The sequence below is a fragment of the Numenius arquata genome, chromosome 10 (genome assembly GCF_964106895.1).
Source record: "Numenius arquata chromosome 10, bNumArq3.hap1.1, whole genome shotgun sequence".
NCBI lineage: Eukaryota > Metazoa > Chordata > Aves > Charadriiformes > Scolopacidae > Numenius > Numenius arquata.
This window is the reverse complement of record NC_133585.1, coordinates 22288987-22311079: the sequence shown is the minus strand read 5'-3', so window position 1 is coordinate 22311079 and position 22093 is coordinate 22288987. Positions and strand designations below refer to the sequence as shown.

The 22093-nt window shown below is 45.2% G+C and overlaps 1 protein-coding gene across 2 annotated transcripts in view; it reads left to right on the top strand.

The window, feature by feature from the left end:
• Nucleotides 1-11700, top strand: part of SGMS1 (sphingomyelin synthase 1) — a 78724-nt gene extending 67024 nt beyond the window's left edge. For both annotated transcript variants that reach the window (XM_074154736.1, XM_074154735.1), the window contains exons 3-6: nt 1404-1521; nt 6278-6431; nt 7175-7341; nt 10059-11700. In XM_074154736.1, the coding sequence (XP_074010837.1) occupies nt 1404-1521; nt 6278-6431; nt 7175-7341; nt 10059-10238 (619 nt within the window). In that variant the 3' untranslated portion in view covers nt 10239-11700. The remainder of the gene's footprint in view (nt 1-1403; nt 1522-6277; nt 6432-7174; nt 7342-10058) is intronic.
• Nucleotides 11701-22093: the final 10393 nt, after the last annotated feature.

Below are 22093 nucleotides of genomic sequence, written 5' to 3'. Positions count from 1 at the left end.
TAACTCCCGGCTTTGTTCATGTTTACACCAAGAGGAGGAAGAAAAAATATGAAATACGGTGTTTCAATAGCAGTGAGCACTTGAGTCCAAAATGCATGATGCTGCAATAGTTGAAGCTTTTCTGATAAATTAAGACACTCAAGTTGTTATTGATCTGGCACTGCAAAGTCATACTCCTCTGAGTGGAGCACTACAGTTTAATAACTCTGACAAAAGCTATTAAAAATAAAAAAGATGGCCAATCCTGAGCTTGAGAAGAACTTGACTTGATAGAAATATTTTGTTAAGAAGTGAATGCTTAAAAATAGCAACAAATTAATGCCAGAACTCACAGCTTGTGTTGTAACGCTTGTATTCCCCAAATGATCATAATTGTGAATAACAATGATTTAAACCCAACTTGAAGCCAACAGGGCACAAAGGGTTGAAGTGTTTAAAGTCACAAATTGCTGTGACTGGATTTGCCCTTGATTTTTGTAACGCTGGCAGTGATTTCTCTTTGCTCAACTCCGAGCTCAGATAGGTGGACTCTGAGCTCCTGTCCTAATGGATGTGCCAGAAGGGCTTTAATCATCATAGCACTTGCCTTGCGCTGTTATTAGCTGGTACGCAGCAGTGAAACTCAGCAGGCCAGTTTTGGGGCTGGCTGTCACTCCTGAGTCGAAGCTGCAGCTCGTTACACTGTGTGCTCTTGCTGGTTTTGCTGCGTGGTACCCCAGAAATGCATCTGCCCTCTCTGCATACATCAGCAACTTGCAGGCAGCCCTCAATAAATACATCTCTTTGCAGCTCCGTCTGCTTGCCTTAAAGTGGCTTCTTGTGAAAACACTCCGTCCTGAAGCCAACGCAGCTCTAAATCTGTATTTTGGAGGTTTCATTGCTGATGTGAATTGTTTACTCTTTAATGCTATTCAGGAAAGATGTGTTTTTACTCATTTGGGTCACACAAGCGATTTTTTCCTCAAGCAGCCCTTTGTAATTACTAAATGTGTGTGTCAGCTGAAATAAACATACTCCTTTTCATCGGATAATGAAAATATTGCAACTTTATCCTCTGACTTGAATAGGAAATTAGTGACTACTCAAAGCTAATGGAGGAGCGTGGGGCATGAAATTCCTTTTAACATCTTCAGCACTAAATCTGCACAGGCTTTTGTATTCTAGTCCGTATATTTACTGTAGTCACCTTCACGGGTAATGTTAGTTGTGTTTATGGCCTGTAAAGCGTGGGAATATTAGTAAAGTAATCAAGTGTAAGCTGATACTGTCACGAGTTTCAAAAGCATGGAGAAGAGAACAGTTGGTAGTTTATTTACCTTTGCATATTTTCTTTGCGTTGACTGACGTCCTTATTTTTTTTCCTCTCTTTTTTTTTTTTTTTTTTCTTTTTGTTTTTCTTCTAGGTCTATAATTAGCAGAAGATTTTTTTGTATAGTTGGCACACTATACCTGTATCGGTGTATTACAATGTATGTGACTACACTCCCAGTACCTGGCATGCATTTCAAGTGTTCTCCAAAGGTAAACTTCTTCTGACTCCCTTTCTGTATTTTAATCTATATGTTTTCCTCTTGTCCTGCTGTTACCAAAACCATGAGTGACACTTTCTCAATAATTGTTACCAATTTGAAAATACCGGTTTGGCATGGTGGGGATGTCCTTCTGCAGATCAGCAGCTTCCCTCTCAGGGAAGGTGTTGACAGTTACTTTGGGGCAGTGCAGGCATTCCCACCCTTTTCAAAGCGCTAATTTAGGCAATTTCTCTAGCATTTTCAGTGAATTTGCACAGTCAGCGTTTTGCGATCTCCACCGAAGCAGTCAAAGGTGTGCAACCCGCGGAGGTGGCACGTGCGACTCATTCCTAAACAATTCAGTGTGTCAAACTCAAGTATGGCTTGTGTTTGAAAATGGCCCACGGAGGCTTTTCTAAGGCTGGTGAAACTCGTGTCTCCTTCGCAGCTGTTTGTCCCTGCATATATTTTTGCACATGTTATTGCGAGGACTTGCTGTCTCCTCCCCAACCTAGAAATGACTCCTGTTTGTTGTGCTAAGGAATAAATGGGCTTGCAAAAGCTGTGGCTGAAACAAAGCTATTGAGACAGAGGTGCTTAGGCAAGAAAGACCCTTGTAGTTGGCCTTGAAGGGTAATGCGCATGCTTGGGGTGGAGATGGGACAGGGATGGTGGTGTTGCATCCATCTCATATCACACAAGCATTGGTGTCAACGTGGTCCTTACTGCAACATGCTGTTTGTGGTGGCGATATGCAATCTAATACAGACTGGACTTCTGTGGTAGGGAACAAGGTGCATATATTAGTCACAAGTGCTCTTTCTCCATAGTAGTTCATCTTCGTGCCTCTCCTGAGGCTGTTTGTGCTATAACTTGATTTAAGCACAAGAAAGAGGGGGATGACTGGTTGGATAGATGAGGGGAGGGTGAGGGATGTTGTCTACCTTGACTTCAGCAAGGCTTCTGACATGGTCTCCCACAGCATCCGCATAGGTAAGGCTTAGGAAGTGTGGATTAAGTGAATGGACAGTGAGGTGTATTGAAAACTGGCTGAAAGACAGAGCTCAGAGGGTTGTGATCAGTGGCTCAGAGTCCAGTTGGAGGCCTGTAACTAGTGGTGTTCCCCAGGGTACTGGATCCAGTCCTCTTCAATGTATTCATCGATGACCTGGATGAAGGGATGGAGTGTACCCTCAGCAAATTTGCTGATGCCACAAAACTGGGAGGGGTGGCTGACACAGCAGGAGGCTGTGCTGCCATACAGCGAGACCTGGACAGGCTGGAGAGTTGGGCAGAGAGGAACCTGATGAACTTCAACAAGGGCAAGTGTAGGGTGCTGCACCTGGGGAGGAAGAACCCCCTGCACCAGGACAGGTTGGGGCCTGACCTGCTGGAGAGCAGCTCTGAGGAGAAAGACCTGGGAGTCCTGGTGGACAACAGGATGCCCATGAGCCAGCACCGTGCCCTTGTGGCCAAGAAGGCCATTGGCATCCTGGGGTGCATCAGGAAGAGTGTGACCAGCAGGTGGAGGGAGGTCATCCTGCCCCTCTGCTCTGCCCTGGGGAGGCCCCATCTGGAGCACTGGGTCCAGTTCTGGGCTCCCCAGTTCCAGAAGGACAGGGAACTGCTGGAGGGGGTACAGCAGAGGGCTACAAAGATGATCAGGGGACTAGAATATCTTTCTTATGAGGAAAGGCTGAGGGACTTTGGTCTTTTTAGTCTGGAGAAGAGCAGACTGAGGGGGGATCTGATCAACACCTATAAATACTTAAAGGGAGGGTGTCAGGAGGATGGGGCCAGTCTTTTTTCAGTGGTGCCCAGGGACAGGACAAGAGGGAACGGGCACAAACTTGAACATAAGAAGTTCCACCTCAACATGAGGAGGAACTTCTTTCCTGTGAGGGTGGCAGAGCCCTGGAAGAGGCTGCCCAAGGGGGTGGTGGAGTCTCCTTCTCTGGAGACATTCCAAACCCGCCTGGACACGTTCCTGTGCAACCTGCTGTGGGTGGACCTGCTTTGGCAGGGGGTTGGACTAGATGATCTCCAGAGGTCCCTTCCGACCCCGTATCATTCTGTGATTTTGTGGGGAAAAAAAAAAAAGTGAAATGTCTGCTGCGTGCACAGTTCAATGGCTTTGTGTGTACAGCCCTAAGTTAGATGAGAGGTAGTAAAATCACTGACTTACAAGTAGTAAAACCCTGATTTGACTTGGTACGCGTGCTGTCGCTGTTTCAGTGAGGATTGCTGGTATGTACAAACAAAGCCGCAATGCTTTGGTTCCACGGGGAAATAAAGCCAACAAACGTACTGTGCCGTTTGTTTGATGAGGCAGAGCATTTGCCAAGCCACACGTGGCTTTTTGAGGGACCAAGGTCTTTTGTAAAGAAAAGCAAGTGGGAGAAGAGTCAATATTGTATTTGATCAGTCAGCCATTGTGAAATTACAGGAGAAATAACAGTGTTATTTATGGGCTGAAGGGAGTAAATCTGCCACTTCTGGAAATTTACAGCGTTGGCAAGTCCGTCTATTACTCAAGTAAAGACAAGCCTATGTTGTGCTCTTCTGTTGCCCCGCTAAGCCGAAGGATTAGCTGGGCTTTCTTGAAAGCTATGAATATACTGGTGGGAAAAGAATAACCTCTCAGCACCTTATTGAGTTATATATGATTGTGAAGAGTGGGCTTTGGGGAGCATTTTAACGTTTTGTAAGGAACTGTTAGCAGGAAATGTTTAATTGCTGCAAAGACTCTGTTTAAATCTGTCAGAAATGAATAATTTCCACTTCTTAAAGCAAGACTGAGCTTTAAAATAAAAGAAAAACATGCCTATAACGGCCAGCCCAGGAGGGTCTGTGTTTCCCTCCGACAGTTAAATGGTTACTGTGGATTTTAAAACTTCATGAAACGAGGTAGGAGTGCAGCACACTTGTGGTCACGCGCATTGATCTGTTAGTCCCGCTCCTTTGAGCGGAGACGGTTCCTGCCTCCTGTTGGGTCTTGGAGGTGCTCCATAGGTCCTGGTTGTGCTTGCCCCACAGCATACATTTTCTTTGTGGATTTGTTTAATACTTGGGCTTGTTTTAGAACTGGGAGCAGCAAAAGCAAAGTCTTGGGACAATGCCAGCTGCCCTTTGGTCACCTCAGAGGAGAGAGAGGGGCGTCCTCACCAGAAGGACTTGGTTTGCTTAGAATCATAGAATCGTCTAGGCTCGAGGGGACCTTTAAGGTCATTGAGTGCAACCATCAACATAACACAGCCAAAACCACCACTAACCCATGTCCCTCAGCACCACGTCTACCCCTCTTTTAAATTTTAAATTAGATTTGCCTTTCCTAAGGAAAAAATGAAGTTTTTTCAGAAATACCGTCTGAGCCAACATCATGGGTTGAAGGTGGGTCAGGGCAAATCTATCAGGTGTGGAGGAACATCCCCATTGCTCGCGTGGATTGTGTGAGTTAAAGCTGGCACAGAAGTTTGGCACCATGCTCTGACAAACACCAGATATGTTTCTTTTGAAATGTGAAGTGGAAAGAAACAATTTTGAAGACTTTCCAAGGTGGGGTGCTGAGAGGGCACAGAGTTTGGAGTGAGATGCTCTCTTCTGTGCATTGAATCTAAGTTTCGACACCTGAACATACAGCTTGGGCAGTTCATCCTGTTTTCTGTTGGATTATCATCTGCAGGGCCTGTGCTGTTATGAACAAGATGAATTGAATTAAATTAAGCGTGATTTATTTTAGAGTGCATTGCCTCTTGAACAGAAGGAAAAACAGATGTTTAGAGAACAGGACAAAATTCTAGCTATAGCTGGAAATATTTCTAATTCCTTTTTATTGGTGAAGCTGGATTTTTGAGACTATATTACAGAAGTCATATGTTTTCCAAGAGTCATTATTCTGAACCTCGCTGTACATATGTGAGGTTCATATATATATATATATAGATAGATAGATAGATATGCCCGTTATATATCCCGGTGCAAGAATAGGAGTAAAAAGGAATCTATTAGCTCTGCTTGAAGATTCCCACTAAAAATAATTTTCCAGCATAGCCACAAACATTACCAAAGGCCACCAACAAGACCTGGGAGAAAGATTACACCTTTATGCAGTAGCAGCAATAAGTACTTATAAATAACATAGAAAACAATTTCTGCTCACCTCCCTGTTTTGCCGCAGGTTTAGCCACTGACAGGAATTTAACAACTTTTGGGCCAGATCTTTTGCTTTGGTATTACACTGAAAAGATGCCATGTTTTTCGTTGCAACTGGAAGTGACCTGGTGTGAAGGGTTTTTATACACATATATACATACACAAATATGTGTGTAAATAAAATCACCTTTTTTCCGTGCCTTTTAAATCTATACTGTAAGTATAAAAAAAAACAGTAGTCCTTTGGGGTATTGTATTTATAGGGAAATTGTAATTATTTCCTTGATTCTTCATACATTTAATACTTCAAATACAATGTATTTTAGAAAAATGAATGGAGGTGCCTACGGCCTGTGCTCACATGAACACTAGCTATAAAAGATGCAAAGCATCAATAAAGAAATAAACTTGCATCTCATTTCCAGTCTTTTTCTCCTCTAGAAATGTGCTGCTGGCTTCTGGAAAAGTCTGTGGATTTAGTGATTGATCTTGTGTATCAAAGCAAAAAGAGAGACTAACTGACAGGCAAAGTTGCTGGCTATCACCATTGCTTTAAGCTCTGAAAGGTTTGTGCTGATATTTTACTGTGCTTTTGTGTTTTATTTTTCCACCAGCTTTTTGGAGACTGGGAATCTCATCTGCGAAGGATAATGAAGTTGATTGCTGGTGGAGGATTGTCCATCACAGGATCCCACAACATGTGCGGCGACTATCTGTACAGCGGTCACACCGTCATATTAACTCTTACATACTTATTTATCAAAGAGTGTAAGTTTCTTACTGTTCAAGCGGAATTTCCTGTTGTATCCTTCCTTGCTAATTGAAGAATTATTGTTGTGCTGATCGGTAAATACAATTAAAATAAAAGTGCACACTTTCTCAATTAAATAAAAATAATAGAACTTCAAAGACATAGGGTGTACTGAAAAAGAAAACCTTGGAGACAAAATAAAACATTTTACCATGTTGATGTCTGAATTAATTTTTATTTTTTTTTAAATAAAATGCTTTGTTTGGAATATAATTGAAACCTCCACTGCACCCTGCCTGATGAATGGTGTTTTGACTCTCCTAGTTCAGAGAGAGAGGAGTGCCGTGCTAAATGTGAGGTTGCTCGTTTTGCAGGAGTCGGGCCTTAATGTATGCATTTATCTTTCGTGAAAGGCAAGAGGAATGGGTTGCCATCTATGTAGAATCAATATTGAAATACAAATCAGTTCATTTTACTGATGAGGGTATATTATATCATATGTATTATATCATATGTTTCTCAAAGATTTCATAACCTTTCTATTTTCTCAGGATCTGATTACCCCCAAGTACAGTTTTAAATTACACCTTAAGAGAAGGATACTTATTTTGTCATCTCAGCATTTCTGCTCTTAATGTTAATACAGGCATCACGCTACCCACCCAGGATTGTGGTCCATGCCCTCTATTAATTACAGCAATAGTCTTGCACACTGATAACGTTACACTTTGAAATAATCACTACTTGTCCTTCTTTCCAGATTCCCCACGGCGACTCTGGTGGTATCACTGGATTTGCTGGGCACTCAGCATGGTTGGGATGTTCTGCATCCTCCTTGCTCATGACCACTACACTGTGGACGTGGTGGTGGCTTACTACATCACTACAAGACTCTTCTGGTGGTATCACACAATGGCCAACCAGCAAGTGAGTTTCTCCCAGTCTTTGGATCTGTGTGACTCTTATCTCTCTTAGGAGGAAAGGCTGAGGGACTTGGGTCTTTTTAGTCTGGAGAAGAGCAGACTGAGGGGGGATCTGATCAATGCTTATAAATACTTAAAGGGAGGGTGTCAGGAGGATGGGGCCAGTCTTTTTTCAGTGGTGCCCAGGGACAGGACAAGAGGGAACGGGCACAAACTTGAACATAAGAAGTTCCACCTCAACATGAGGAGGAACTTCTTTATTTTGAGGGTGGCAGAGCCCTGGAAGAGGCTGCCCAGAGAGGTGGTGGAGTCTCCTTCTCTGGAGACATTCCAAACCCGCCTGGACACGTTCCTGTGCAACCTGCTCTGGGTGGACCTGCTTTGGCAGGGGGGCTGGATTAGATGATCTCCAGATTCCAACCCCAACCCCATGTGATTCTGTGACTGTTTGCCGTAGTGTGGTGATGGGTGAACATCCACACTTTGCCTTGAGCCTTTCTGCTGGAGTAGGAGTGGACTTACCTGTGTCTTGTGGAGCACCCCTCTCTTCCCCGCTGACATTGTGTTTGCAGGAAAGAAAGAGGCATCATCCCTTGGGTTCATTTTGTGTCTTGACCACAAAAATATCTGTAGGTCTACCCGCAGGCAGGCAGGCCTCTCTGCTTCTGCTATGTAACCTCAGTTTTTGAAGTGCTTCTGAATTTGGGCCAATTGGCTGGTTTTGTGATAGCAGACCAAACCATATAGATGGGAGGTGGGGTGGGGTGTGTGCCTTGTTTTTTTTGGTGGTGTTTTTTTTTTTGTTTGTTGAAGGTAACTGGGTTTTCCTTGAAGTCTGTGGCTTGTGCCCTTTAGTTGGATGACAGGTCTCTTGAAGACTGGTATGAGGCCTCACTAAAAATGAACCAGTGTTTCAAAGTGTTCCCGAGTGGCAGTAAGTTTCCACGGCCAAGGGAAATGTTTTTCTTTTGGAGAATAGCGCAGCAGAGAACAGACCGCTTCTGTCCTAAGGCCCACCTCTGGGAAGGGATGAAAAACAGGGCGATGGGGAAAATGCTGAGAACAAGGAGCTGCTTAGCAGAAAACACAGCACTTAATGGGAGAGAGCAAAGCATGGTTTGTAATACTCAACCAGAAAGCACTGGCAAATGATGCAAAGGTCGAAGGCAGAAGTCTAAATGAGGCCTTTTGTCATTCTTGCTGTTCTTACTTTCCTGCCAGTGAACTAGATCGGTGGGAGATTCCTCAGCATTGTAAGCTCCTGTCAGAGAAAATGTGCATGTCTGTTATCCATGGGAAAGACCTAGGGAGTTAAGAGACACTTACTCTTAGGCCTGTAACAGCAAATTGGTGTCCAAATATGTTCTGTGCAATGTCAAGAAAGATATTTTGCTTCTCTATTGCATATGACTCCACTTAATTATGTTTAAGAAAGACCTAGTATGATGATAGGACATTAATTAATATTGTGATGGTACGAATTTTGATATCACATCAGGGTCTTCTGGCTACCATGCCATATTATTCCACTGGGTTTGATGCTACTTGAAGCTGTACACCACAGTTAAGCCCTTTTTACCACCAAATGCCACAAAGAATGCACTTTGATGTTCAGTCAGTCTGGGAACCACTGTGTTCAATAGCAATCTATGCCTGGACTTTGTAACTCTTGGTCATACATCACCAGACTGACTTCCAGGCTTTGAATTTGCTTCTGGACTCTGTCAAAACGATGGCGCTGTGTGGCCATGCTTCCAAGCTGGAAGCCACTGAAGTCAGAATTGCCCTTGAGTGCTAATGAGGGCTTCAGAAAAGCCCTTTGCCTTACTGTATGGAAACAGACCTGTTTTGCTGCATGATGTGACTCAGAAGATGGCTCAGCCTAAGCTGCTGAGATGGTGGGAAATGCCCGTCCCTGGATCCTTACCTGAGCACTCATCTGTATGCTAGTCTCTCATTCCTGGTGCTGCTCCATGTGCAGAGGGCTGTGGCTTGTGTCTGACCTTAACATTAAAAGCAAAAGCCCACTAGGGCTAAAGTGGATTTATTTTACGTGTGAGTTTATGACATGGAAAGAAAGCTTAGCATACAAGGCCTGTTGCTTGCACTTTCTGGTGGGCTGATACAATGCTTCCCTGCTCCGGCACTGAAAACGTGCAGCAGGGTAGTTAGATAATTCCCTCAGTGCCTGCCCGCTCCTTGTGTCCCAGCTGTGGCTTGCCCATGGCTAGGAGAAGCAAAAGGATAAGTTTGAGAGCATGCGGAGGGCAGGGCAGGCTCGTTGCCTCCTCTGGATGGGTTGAGACGTGCCTTGTTCATTGCTCTGCAGGCACACAGCTGGGCCATTCTTGAGCTACACGTCATTTCAGAGACACTTATGGGAACAGCTGTGCTTTGGGTTGATTGTTTTTTATTCCCAAAGGAGAGGGGAGACCGATCTTTTGGACCATTCATTCTTTTCCTATGGGACCATTGGGGTCTTGGAAATGAGGGTGAGCCTCGTTTGGGAGCAGCATTTGGTGTGTGCAAATGGAAAAGTAGCTTGGCTCCTCTTGATCTCTGTCCATGCAATCTGTTTGGGGGGTGGTTCTAGATACTGGGAGATTTTTGGAAACAGCTCTAAGTCAGACGCCACTAATGAATGGTAGTAAGCGGCGTGCAATGAAGTTGTGCGAGACGTGCTCTTTTGTAATTCTCTTTTTTCTGATTATCTTTGTGCAGGCGCTAAAAGAAGCTTCCCAAACTAACCTCCTTGCAAGGGTCTGGTGGTACAAGCCCTTTCAGTACTTTGAAAAGAATGTCCAAGGAATTGTACCTCGCTCCTACTACTGGCCCTTCCCCTGGCCGGTGCTGCACCGGGGCAGGCAGGTGAAATACAGCCGCCTGGTGAATGACACGTAACAGTGTGTCAACGGACAAAATGGGGGGAAAGGACCTGTCCCAAGTGCTAAGAACTCCCGACGAGAAGATGCCATAAAAAAAAAAAAATCAACCGCTCCCTAACCCTTTCTTTTAACAGTTCCCTTGACTTAACCTGTTCAGTTACCTGGTAAGCACTGTGATCTTTTTTTCTCTCCAAAGGATCTGCGTTGGACAACAATAAAGAAAATTTAACTTATCATGCACTGTTATACATTTCTTGTTAATAGATTTGGGATTTACATTTAAACATCACCATGTTCCTTTGTATATGATGCGACAGCATAAAAGAAAGCTTTTATATCATAAGTTCTGGTCTTTCCAGTCATGTCTGGGAATAAAGCATATTATTTTCTTGGGAAAACATACTTTTCATATCTCTTGCCCCAAAGATTGGGCTGTAAGCCATTTTCTAGCAAATGACTATATGAAGGTTTCTATATACCTGCCTTGGGTAAAATTGAGAAATCTTTCTACCTGTTGCACCGCGCTATGAGTAAGATGATAGACACAGGAAGGTTTGGTAATCTTGCTTTTGTAGAATCTGCAGTGACTGTGTCAAAAAGTGCAAAAAAAAAATAGAGAAAAAAAAAAAGAAGAAAAAAAAAAGTTGTAAAGTGATTTTCTAAGTATTTCCTAACTTTATTTTTCAAAATGTGTATGAAAATTAAATTTAAAAAGATTTTTACATGTCAGAGAATAGAGAGTTAAAATTTAAAGCAAATGCTTCTTGGGAGAGAGAGATTTGTCTATGTTTCTAGTGCCTTTCTTGTCTTGATTGTATGATCAGTAGGCAGTCTTACATGTTTTTATTTAAAATAAAGTATTCCATGAAAGCAGAATTATATATACTGTATAATTACTAATTTTTGCATTTATAGCTAAATTAAACTGGAAATTTGCTTATAATGTTGAAATTGCCATGTGTAGGGGAAAAAAAAAAAAGCAAAACCAAATAAAAGGGGGCTGATCTTGCTCACACATTGTGGGCAGGGCACACTAAAAGGTATCACTTTATTGTCTACTTGGTAGCTGTATTTTAAAAAGAATAACAGCCATGAATTCCTGTTTTTTAAGAATTCTACAAATGATCACTGCGTGAACTACGAATGGTTTCTCCATCCTGTATTGAAATGTTGTTGAAAAACAACAAAGATAATCTATTTCTTTAAAATATTTGTGCAGAAACTGCATGTAATTACAAGTTTCACTCCTACCATACATACTGTATGTTTGGGGAAGGATTCTATCCTAAACTTGCCAATGTGCAGAACAAAATAGTTTTTTTAAAGAATGAAGAAGAGAAAATATATATATAAATATATATATATCCATTCTGTATTTTACGTGAAGCAGAGTTATCTTCTGTAGGGTTTTTGTGTATTCACAAGGTGATATTTGTATTGTAAAACAACAATGGTGAAGGAAAATAAAAAGGCTTTTGAAAAATGTAGTTTCCTTTATCTTTTTAATATTAAGTTTAAATTTAAAGCTGGGTTTATTCTTCCAAACCTTGCCTTTAATTTTATGTGTTATTGCACTGTAGGCCATCAAATTTGGACTGTATGGAAACTGCACTGATTGTGAATTGCTGTTCACGTTGGGCAAAACAGTGCCTTATCTGAAATAAATGCTATGCAATAGATTCTGATGGTGCGGGAGCCGGGAGCGGATGGGAGAAGCCTTCCTGGGAGTCATCACCAGGGCTTGAAAAATCTACCCCAAAACTGCTGGGATGGAGCATATGGCAGGGTAAACATCCCTGAACCCGGGATCAGTCAGTCTGGTCACTTAAATGAAAAAAAAAAAACAAAAAAAACCAAACACAAAAAAACCCCAACAAACCAAAAAAACCCCCCTGACATTTCTGTGAGTACACGGCAGTGAAACTGTAATTTCTTTCTTCTTCTCTTTTTCTTTTGTTTTTTTTTTGGAGGGGGGGGATGGTTTATCTCTACTTCTCTGCCCTGTTCTTCCTTAGCCTTGGCCAAAAGCCTCCTTGAAGAATTGCTGGGGTGTTACTTCTTCTGCTTTGCCTCGCTGTTGCTTGAGATGCGAAACAAAACCCATTTCTTATCAGTTCTTTCTCTCCCTGGAAGGGAGGGGATTTCCTCCCACCCCATGCTTCTTGGCAAAATCCTTGGCAACAGCATTTGCAGAGCTGCCTGTGAATTTTAGGGATGAGCTCTGAATGCTTTACCTTCAATTCGCGGTATTATCTTTGCAGCTATGTGGTTGAATTATTTAAAAAAAAAAAAAAAGAAAAAAAAGCAAAGCCACCCTGAGATGATTGCTTGAGAGAATCGACACTCCCAGACGTAAACAAACAAGTAGATTTTTCAAGACCTGGCATCACGCACATCGAAACCATTGACATAAGTAAATGTATGGATATATGCACATGACATTAAATGGAATCTGCTGAATTCTGCATTGTAGTGTCTGAGTTACTGCATGGATCTGGCTAAACATGGTTTCGTTTTTTCCCACAGCAGAGCTGTGCTTTGATAAAGCGCGCTGGCCTGAGGAAACAATCTGGGCAAAGCAGGGACACGGAGCCCAGCGGCGTGGGGCTGCTCTGAGTGCTGCTAGGCTGGAGGAGGGGACCGAGGGAATAGATACAGGGCAAAATTGTCGTGCATCAGTGCTAACTCCAGGCTGTGGCACTTGTGCTGCCTTGTTCTCCTCCTTCCCTGTGAGTATCCGCTCAGCAGCACCCGCTTTTTAAGATGGGTGATGGCTTGTGCTGGTGCTAACGCTGCGGGGATGGGTGCGTGGGGTGCAGCTGCTCAGTGTTTAGCGTTGCGCTAACCGTTGGGCATCCCAAATTTCCCCCAATCCACGACACCGCTCAGGGATGGTGCATCTACAGTGATTCTTCAGCCTTCACCTTCTGGAGAAGCGTAGCCGAGGGGTGATGGTGTCTCCTGGAGGCTGAACACCCCTGCTTGCCTTTTGAACTTTCTGTGGTGAGATCCTTGGGCAACTTCCAGGGGCGATCCTGTTCCCAGTTAGAGACCGAACCACGGCCTACATTGTCCCTTTGCCCTGGGGCACTGGTGCATTGTCTGCATCTGCCTCGGGTAGTGAAGCTGGTGCTGCTTGGGCGCAGGTGGACCTTTACCACCGATGCTCAGCAGAGGTGAGCACAGCAAACTTGTGCCAGTGTGGAGCAAAAAGTCAGTAGAAAAGCTGAAATCTGGTGTTGTGCTGCCTTGATCAAAGCAAATGGAGCAAAGGGCTCTTCCCGCATTGTGCCAGTAAAACCGTCTTCTCTTGTAATCGAACTGTGAGTTGTTCAGTTTGAGGGGGTCTGTAGGAGGACAGACAGGAGCCTGGTTTGTGTGTGGTGGGGTAAACCTTAACATGTCCAGTGTGGATTCCAGGAGGCTGAAATTTCAAAGAGGTGTCTCCACCAGAAAGGGCTGGAAAAGGACAGCTTAAGGTGGAGAAGGACCTGGCAATTGCCTGAGTCATGGACAGATGGAAACCAAGATCTTTGCCAGCAGGGTGGACTTTGATGTTACTGAGATCCATCTCAATTTAGTCCTTCCAGGTTTGGAAAGTTTTGAGACTTTAAAAAACAGGGAAGGGAGGTTTTTGAGGAGTGCAAGTCAAGCAGGGACACAATCCCTTTGCTTTTCTGTACTCTGAAAAGAGCAATTAATTCCCATCAACCTTCCCCTCCCCGGCCCCTGCCCCCGGCTTTTCTCCAGGGAGCAGCTCAGTGCGTTGCCCGTTGGCTTATCCTGCTGGTGCTGGGCTTCAGCACCGGTGAGTGTTCCCTGAAGACAAGCCGCCGTGAGTTCCTTTTTTGGCAACCTTTCCCATCCAATTCAGCAGATATTGGCAGCAAACATTTGCCAAAAGGATTTATAGCTTCTTTTGACCACTTGATAAGGACTCCTTCTACAGCCAGGTGACCGAAAAAGAGATGAACCCTTTGCATCGTGCAGTGTGGTGTTCCCTAGCATCTCTGTAACCTGGCAGGGAATACACATCACCCTTGAAGAAAATTAACATTGATTTTCCAGCACTGATGCATCCTCTTGATGTCATTTCTGCCACTGGTTATGCGCGTGCGCTGTTGGCTTGGCCGGCAATGCCTGTGAGCACCAGGATTTGGGCATGAGTACTGTGTGCAGGTCTGGAGCCCTCAATATAGAAAGGACATGGACCTGATGGAGCGGGTCCAGAGGAGGGCCACCAAAATGATCAGGGGGCTGGAGCACCTCTCCTATGAGGACAGACTGAGGGAGCTGGGGTTGTTCAGCTTGGAGAAAAGGAGGCTCCGGGGAGACCTCATAGCGGCCTTCCAGTACCTGAGGGGGGCCTACAGGAAGGCTGGGGAGGGTCTGTTTCCAAAGGCCTGCAGCGACAGGACGAGGGGCAATGGTTTTAAGCTGGAGAAGGGGAGATTTAGATTGGATATTAGGAAAAAATTCTTTACCATGAGGGTGGTGGAACACTGGAACAGGTTGCCCAGGGAGGTGGTTGAGGCCCCTTCCCTGGAGATATTCAAGGTGAAGCTCGACGAGGCCCTGGGCAACCTGGTCTAGTTGGGGGTGTCCCTGCTGACTGCGGGGAGGTCGGACTAGATGACCTTTGGAGGTCCCTTCCGGCCTGGACCAATCTATGAATCTATGAATCTATGAATCTATGACACCCTCTGCACATCCATTCTGCAGCCCTCTTTAAATAAACAAGCACATCTCTAGCAAAGTTGTGGAGCAGGCGAGAATCCCCCAACTTGACTGCAGATGGTTTTCAGCAGCAGTATCTCATCCCTTGTGGTTGCTCTTGGTGGCGGATGGTTGGTGTGTAGGCTTGGGTGGGCAAAGGTTCTTTTTCTGCCCAAGTTTTGCCCAGAAAAAGCCAGCAGGAGTTAGCTGGGGCAGGATCTGCCCAATTCTGCGTTGCTTCTTTTACAGCCTCCAGGCCCAAAGAGGTAAGAAGGATTTCCCAGTCTTGTGCCAGAGCTCTTCTGCTTTGCACGTGCTGCCTTGCTCTTCCTCAAAGTGATGCTTTCCCTGTGCTCTCCTGCATTCCAGGTAAGTGCTGTATCCATGGGGCTGCTGCTGTGTGTGTTTGAGCAAAACATCCATCCAAAGCCCAGGAACGACTCCAATGAATGCTGTTTTGTGTGCAAATTTAGATGTTGTTGTCACCAGAGTGTTTGTTTTCCAACAAATACGCCCAAATGCATCTAGCCAGCTTGTGATCTTGTTGCCTGTTGGTGAAGGGTGGAAAGGGGGAATGGGTTAGCTTGGCGGACTGTGCTTCCACCAGGAGACGATGGGCTGAAGTCAAAATTGGCTGCCGTAGGGTTTCTTCTGCTGTTGTCAACGCTCCAGTGAAAGTGCCAGACTTAGAAATCATAGAATCATAGAATTGTTGGTCCCATAGGTTGGAAGGGACCTTTAAGATCATCTAGTCCAACTCAACCTAACTCTGACAAAATCAAAAAAACCACATCACCAAACTATGTCTCTGAGCACTATGTCAACCCGTCTTTTAAATACCTCCAGGAATGGTGCCTCAACCCCTTCCCTGGGCAGCCCATTCCAAGGATTAATAACCCTTTCCGTGTAAACATTTTTCCTACTATCCAATCTGAACCTCCCCTGGTGCAACTTGAGGCCATTTCCTCTTGTCCATCGCCTGTGACTTGGGAGAAGAGACCGACCCCCCCTGGCTACACCCTCCTTTCAGGGAGTTGTCTTAACCAATCTCTTAACCAATTCTGCTCTCAAAAGACTTCTGTCAAAACAAGGATGATTCCCTTGATTACCCCTCTCTGATGACACGGTGATCCTCCAGGTGATGCTGTGGGGTCCAGCGGCTTTGGAGTTGTTCTCATCCCCTTTAACATGACAGGCACAACTTGCTGCGAGAACTTTTCCATAGCTTCACCCTCTGGAAGGGTAAAAGCAACTCATCCAAGCCCCTCTTATGCCTGGCCCAGGCTTTGCAAAGCAGCCACAGAGTTGAAGGGTCTCTCCTTTGGACCTAGTTATGATGCTCTGGGTGACTTTTGGTCAACACACTCCCTAATTCAACTGATAATGGCTTCTACCCAGGCTTCACTGCTAGTTGCCTGCAGCTGCGGCACATGCCAATCAGAGCATAGCATTATTGTAATGACTGATTTTCATTTCTTTTCTTTCTTTTTTTTCTTTTTTTCATTTCTTTCTTTTTTCATTTTCTTCCTTTAACCATCTTTTTCTGGTTGACGTACCTGTAGAAGCGCTTCTTGTTGTTCTTAGCATCCCTTGCCTGGTTCAGCTCCAGCCGTGCCTTGGCCTTCCTGACCTTGTCCCTACGTAACCAGGCAGTGTCCCTATGCTCTTCCCAGGATACCCGATCCTGCCTGAACTGCCAGTGCAGCTCCTTCTCGCCTTTTACTTTGACCAGCAGGTCCTGACTCAGCCATGCTGGTCTCTTCCCTTTCTTGCTTGATTTCTTACACCTGGGGATCGAGAGCTCTTGTGCTCTATGGAAAGCATCCTTAAAGATCTGCCAGCTCTGCTCTGCCCCCTTGTCCCTGAGGACTATTTCTCAACCACAGTCCTCTGAGAGTACTGAACCATGGCTCAGTAGGCACAGATCAGGCCCCAGTACAGTGCTAGAAGCTGCTGGTTTTCACTGGGGTAGGTGGGGCACCCTTCTATCAGATGAAGCATCGGTTTGCCAGGGTTGCTTGTCTGTTCAGGTGTAAAGTCCCAGGTTATGGGAGGTGATAAACGCCCTAGCAACCTGCCCAAATCCTTCCACACACCCTGCCACCCGGGCACCGGCCATCTCAGGGCACATTTCAGTATCACCTCACCCAAAATTTGTCTTTTCTTACACCAGGATGACACCAGATTCAACAAACCCCATGATATGCTCACAGTGTTAATTAGTAGCATTAAACAGCTCACAGAAGAGTGAACAAGGACCTCAGGAACCTGCATAATAAAACAATCTACATCAGTCCCTGGTAGGAAGAGGGAGATGTGCTCCTTCACCCTCTCCACAAGATAGCTCTGGAGCACAACAAGCCCACCAATGCCAGGGCAAAGCACAGAGCCATTGTTTGTACCAGCTCAGCAAAATAGAGAGATAAGCAACACAGCCAACAAACTCCGTGACCCACACCAGAGCTTGCCACTTAATAACTATTACAGCTATAGCGTGCTTAATACAAAACTGCTGTTGTCTTGAGCCCCAGGTTGACCTTGGGTGGACACCAAACACCCACCAAGCTGCTCTATCGCTCCCCTCCTCAGCCAGACAAGGCAGGGAGAAGGTAAGATGGAAAAAAAAACTTGTGCATCAAGATAAAGGCAGTTTAATGAAAGCAAAAGCAAAGGCTGTGTGCAGAAGCAAAGGAAAACAAAAAGATTTATTCTCTACTTCCCATCAGCAGGCAACGTCCAGCCAGCTCCCGGGAAGCAGGGCTTCAGTAGGCATAGGGGTTGCTCCAGAAGACAAGCAGCGTAATAATGAATGCATACCCCCCACCCCCTCCTCCTTTCTCTTAGCTTTTATTGCTGAGCAGACTTCATATGGTCTGGAATATCCCTTTGGTGAGTTTCGGTCAGCTGTCTTGGCTGTGTCCTTTTCCAAGATTTTGCCCACCCCCCGCTGGCTGGTGAGGGGGCAACGTTGGAGAGACGGCCCTGATGCTGTGTGAGCTCTGCTCAGCGGTGGCCAAAGCACTGGTGTGTTATCAACACCTTTCTCGCTTCCAACACTGGAGCTGATTTGAGGGCTGCTATGGGGAAAATGAACTCCATCCCAGCCGGTCCCCTGCAGGAGCTCAGGACGTTGCCTGTTTCTCTGCACTGATGTCTCCTCCTTGGCTAGAAGATACAGCTCCGTACCTTCCCGCAGGGAGAGATGCATTGGTTTATTATTTTTCAGCCCTTCAGTGTACTTCCACACATTGCTTGCATTTTGACAGAGTGATGGAAACATACCTTCCCATTTCATCTGGCAGCCAGATCACTTTTTGTTTGTTTGTTTGTTTGTTTGTTAAATCCACAATTACCTTTTTGGCAGAGATTTTAATACTTGCTTTAGTGCCCTCCCTGTCGTTTGGTTTGTGCTGCTACTCAGGGAAATGAAAATGTGGCGGTTTTCCACATCTCTTTGTTTCTACCCCCTGTTCATCACAAGAAAAGGACGACCTGCCCCTGCCTTGTCGCACGGCCTCTTCATAATGTCATCCTGCATTTTAGCTCATGGGAAACCTCTGCCAGGCCCGGGGGGCACCAAGGTGGGTGCTTCAGTTTTGAAAGCAGTAATGTTACGTATGAGACGGGGAACATGCGTTTGGCCTTTTGCTGCAGCTTCAAATGACTGATGGAAAAATGTTCTCCATTTGTGGTGAGGCTTTAACACATTTGCATTTAACCCATGGATAGAGTTAAGGCACGTGATCGGGAGAATTTTTGGGTGTTGCCATGTCTGAACACCAATTGAGTTCTAGACGGTAAGAAAAAATTGCCAGGACTTGGTTGTCCAGAAGGGCAGGAGGTCCCTCACTCATACCACATCCCAGGACAACAGTTTGATAATGTTTGGTAGATATCCCTTCATTCAGGTATCACTCAGTGATCTGCACATGACTTTTGATTTCAGAAGCTGTAATCGTTCCAGTTTTACTACCTTTGCAAAGGCCCTTCTCCTGGTTCAACCTGCCCTTCCATGTGTGCTCCCAGCTGCGTTGTCCAACAGGAAAGTCACCATTTACCACCACAGATAGATCTGATCCTACTACCAGGAGCAGATTTCAGCTATGCCATGGACCCGTGTCATTTCCACAATGTGGCGTGCTGTCTCTCGATAAGCTGTAAGTACGCACATGCCATGTGCTGCGGAGCTGTTGGTGTCTGTACTGGAAAATAGCTTCACCCCCCCAACCAGTTATTTAGCACATGTGCAAGGACAGGTGCTTGAGGCCCTTGAGGGACGCCAGTAGCTGGGACTGCAGCAGGTTTTTGTTTCTCGGCTCTTTATGGGCCTCCTCTTCTGGCTTTGTGTCCCTTTGGCATCAATTTTGTCCTCCTTTTGCTTCCCAAAGTAAGTAAAACCTGGTACCTGGTCTCATATGAGAAATCAAGAGCATTTGTCAGGAGAAGTCAAGACCAGCTGGGTGTTTCCATGAGTTGGTTGGGTGGTGGTATCAAACCAAATAGGTCTGCAAGGGCTTTGCTGGCTTGTCCCAAAGTGCTCTGCAGCCTTTGCATTATGTTGAGAATGAAAATCCTGTGCTGTTTGCAGTTACTGAATGTGTCTGGGAAGGGTTAAAATTGTTATCATGTGATAGCAGTAAGGGATAGAAGCCATTTTTCAGTAGAAAATATATTATAAATAAAACGTGACTTTCTTTAGTCTCATTTAGCACAAAATGAGAAGGGGAAGAAGTTGGAGGACTCTTGGTCTTGGGCAAGAGGATGATCTGTGGGAAACCTTTCATCTCACACGAGAAGGTAACTTTGCATGTTACGACGTGATACCAGCCCAGACTGGCGTGTAGGGCGAGGCTGTCCAGGCATTGCTGAACAAGGACCTCACAAATGAAATGATTTTCCTGGGCCTGCATGCATTTGACATGTGTGCCCTCTTTCAAATCCCACATTTTCTCCCTCCCCTAAAACGGAGCATAATTTCAGGGATATCCTGACTCCTCCAACCATGACTACTGCTGCTTCCCAGGCTCTGGTTTCCTTCCAGCCTGGATCTGCAGAGTTACTGATCTCGAACATCAGTGGTTAATGAGCAGGTTCATGAGCATCCTGCCCCTGACAGGACAGCTTCTGCATGGGGTTTTTTTTTCTCAGGCTAGGAGCTCCAGCATGGCTGCTTTGGGGTAAGCGTTGTGCCTCCAGTGGGACCATAGTCCTTCCTCGTGGTGGTTGTGCTGGTGACCTGTCTGATGTGGTGGACATGACGAGCAGAAACAAGTGGGGAGACTTTTTTCTGAGAAGTGCTGGAAGTATTTCCAGGACTTCTCTTTTGAGCCAATTTGTCGTTGTTTCTTGCTAGATTGACAGTGGCACTGAGGTGCTCCGGGGTACTTGTTGCACTGCCATGTAATGACCTCTGTGTGCTCAATAAACAGTTTTCTGACCACCATCTTGGTAATCCGCCTTCTCTGAAGGCACTGGATTGCATTTCGACAGGCAGGAAGGAGTTCAGAGGGATTTACCAAGACCTTAGCACTTCAGCTGACGTCTTTGCAGTCCAGAAAGTCCTTTCTCTGTACCAAAAATCTTGCTGCTTTTTCAGTCCAGAGCCAGGGTGAGCGCACATGGTCATGCTATCTGGGGGAGATATGGAGTTGTGGGTCCCCGTAACCTCATTGAGCAGTCTTTTCAAAAGGAAAACATTTAAGATATTCCCCGAAATGCATTTTGAGCTGCTATCAAACTTCTTTTTCCTCCTCCAACCTCAGCAACAGCTGGGTTGTCCTTTCTGGAGTTACAGAGCCTCGGTGAGGTCTTTTCCTCAGTTCTTTGTATTTCATGGTGTCAGACTGGTCAGGACACACCATCACTATACCAGCTTCTTAAAACTCAATTTTTTAAGTTTTCATGATGATCTAGCAAATATACCACCTTCAGGAAGAGCTCTTGCTCTTCCTGCCAATGCATCACCTACTCCTGCATCATCTCTATCCCAGGACCTTTCCCCTGTCAGCAGAGCGATTGCTCGTGGTTTTGTCAAATGAGGCTCTTCAGTTACCTCCAAAGCCAGTGCACAATTTGGGGCAACCTTGCAACCTGAAGCAGGGTATCCCCAGCAGCACGGAGGTGGTCACGGACACCCGCTAGCCCACACGGCAAAGCAGGTTGTTTGTCCACTGATGTCAGGGGCAAGAGAGTTCCTTTGGTATTGCAGTGAGGAGATAACGTATCAGTAAGTCTTGCTTCTCCCCACCAGCCGGTCCAAAAATCATGGACTTAAACAGCGATACTGAATATGACCTTGAAGTGATGACTCAGACTGCACGTACTTGATGCTGGCTGGAATATTAACCCCTGGATTAGGGTGCATGAAAGAAATGGTGATGAAAGAGGAAAATGGAACCTCCTGAGATGTTTTCCTGTTGGAAGCTGAGTGTGGGGGGAAATGTCAGAGGTGGTCCCAGCCTTAAATTCCCACTGAACAGCATGGGTGCTTGTGGGGTCTTTCACCACCCCTGGTACACCTGCTGGGGTATTGCTCTTCATCACCCCTGCCAGCAAGGGCAAGCAACTGCTCTCTGAGGGATGTGATGCGTCCTGTTAAGTTTGGGAAGAGAAAACTGTCAAAATCCTTCGGATAAAGCATGCTTCAGCTGGTGAATTTATGCACATTGCAAGGTATCTGGGAGTCAAAAGGAAAACTGATGGAAAAAGCTGAGTTTTAGTGAATAAAATTTTTAGCAAATAAAAATACATGAATGAAATGTATTTTACACTTAAAATACAATCCTCTATTCAGGATTTACACTTAAAATACAATCTTCTAGTAGATTTTGGAAACCCTGGGGACTGATCTTTCATGAGGAATAGGAGTCACTCCCAGGTGGGAAACAGCAGGCATCCCACAGGCTGGTCAAGCTATGATGAAGCAAAGAGGAAGCAAAAAGTCCTGTTCCCAAATTCCTTGAGCACCGGAGCTGATCAGTGCAATCCCAGAAAGGTTATTTTAGAGAGGTAGCTGCCATTTGTAATTAAAATAGACACACTGGGAAAAAAACTGACCTATCGTCTCATTGTGCAGTAAAAATTATTGATTGGTTTCTTCTTATCTTGTGCAGTGCTTGACTCACAGGGCTATAACAGCAATAATTTTTAAGCTGA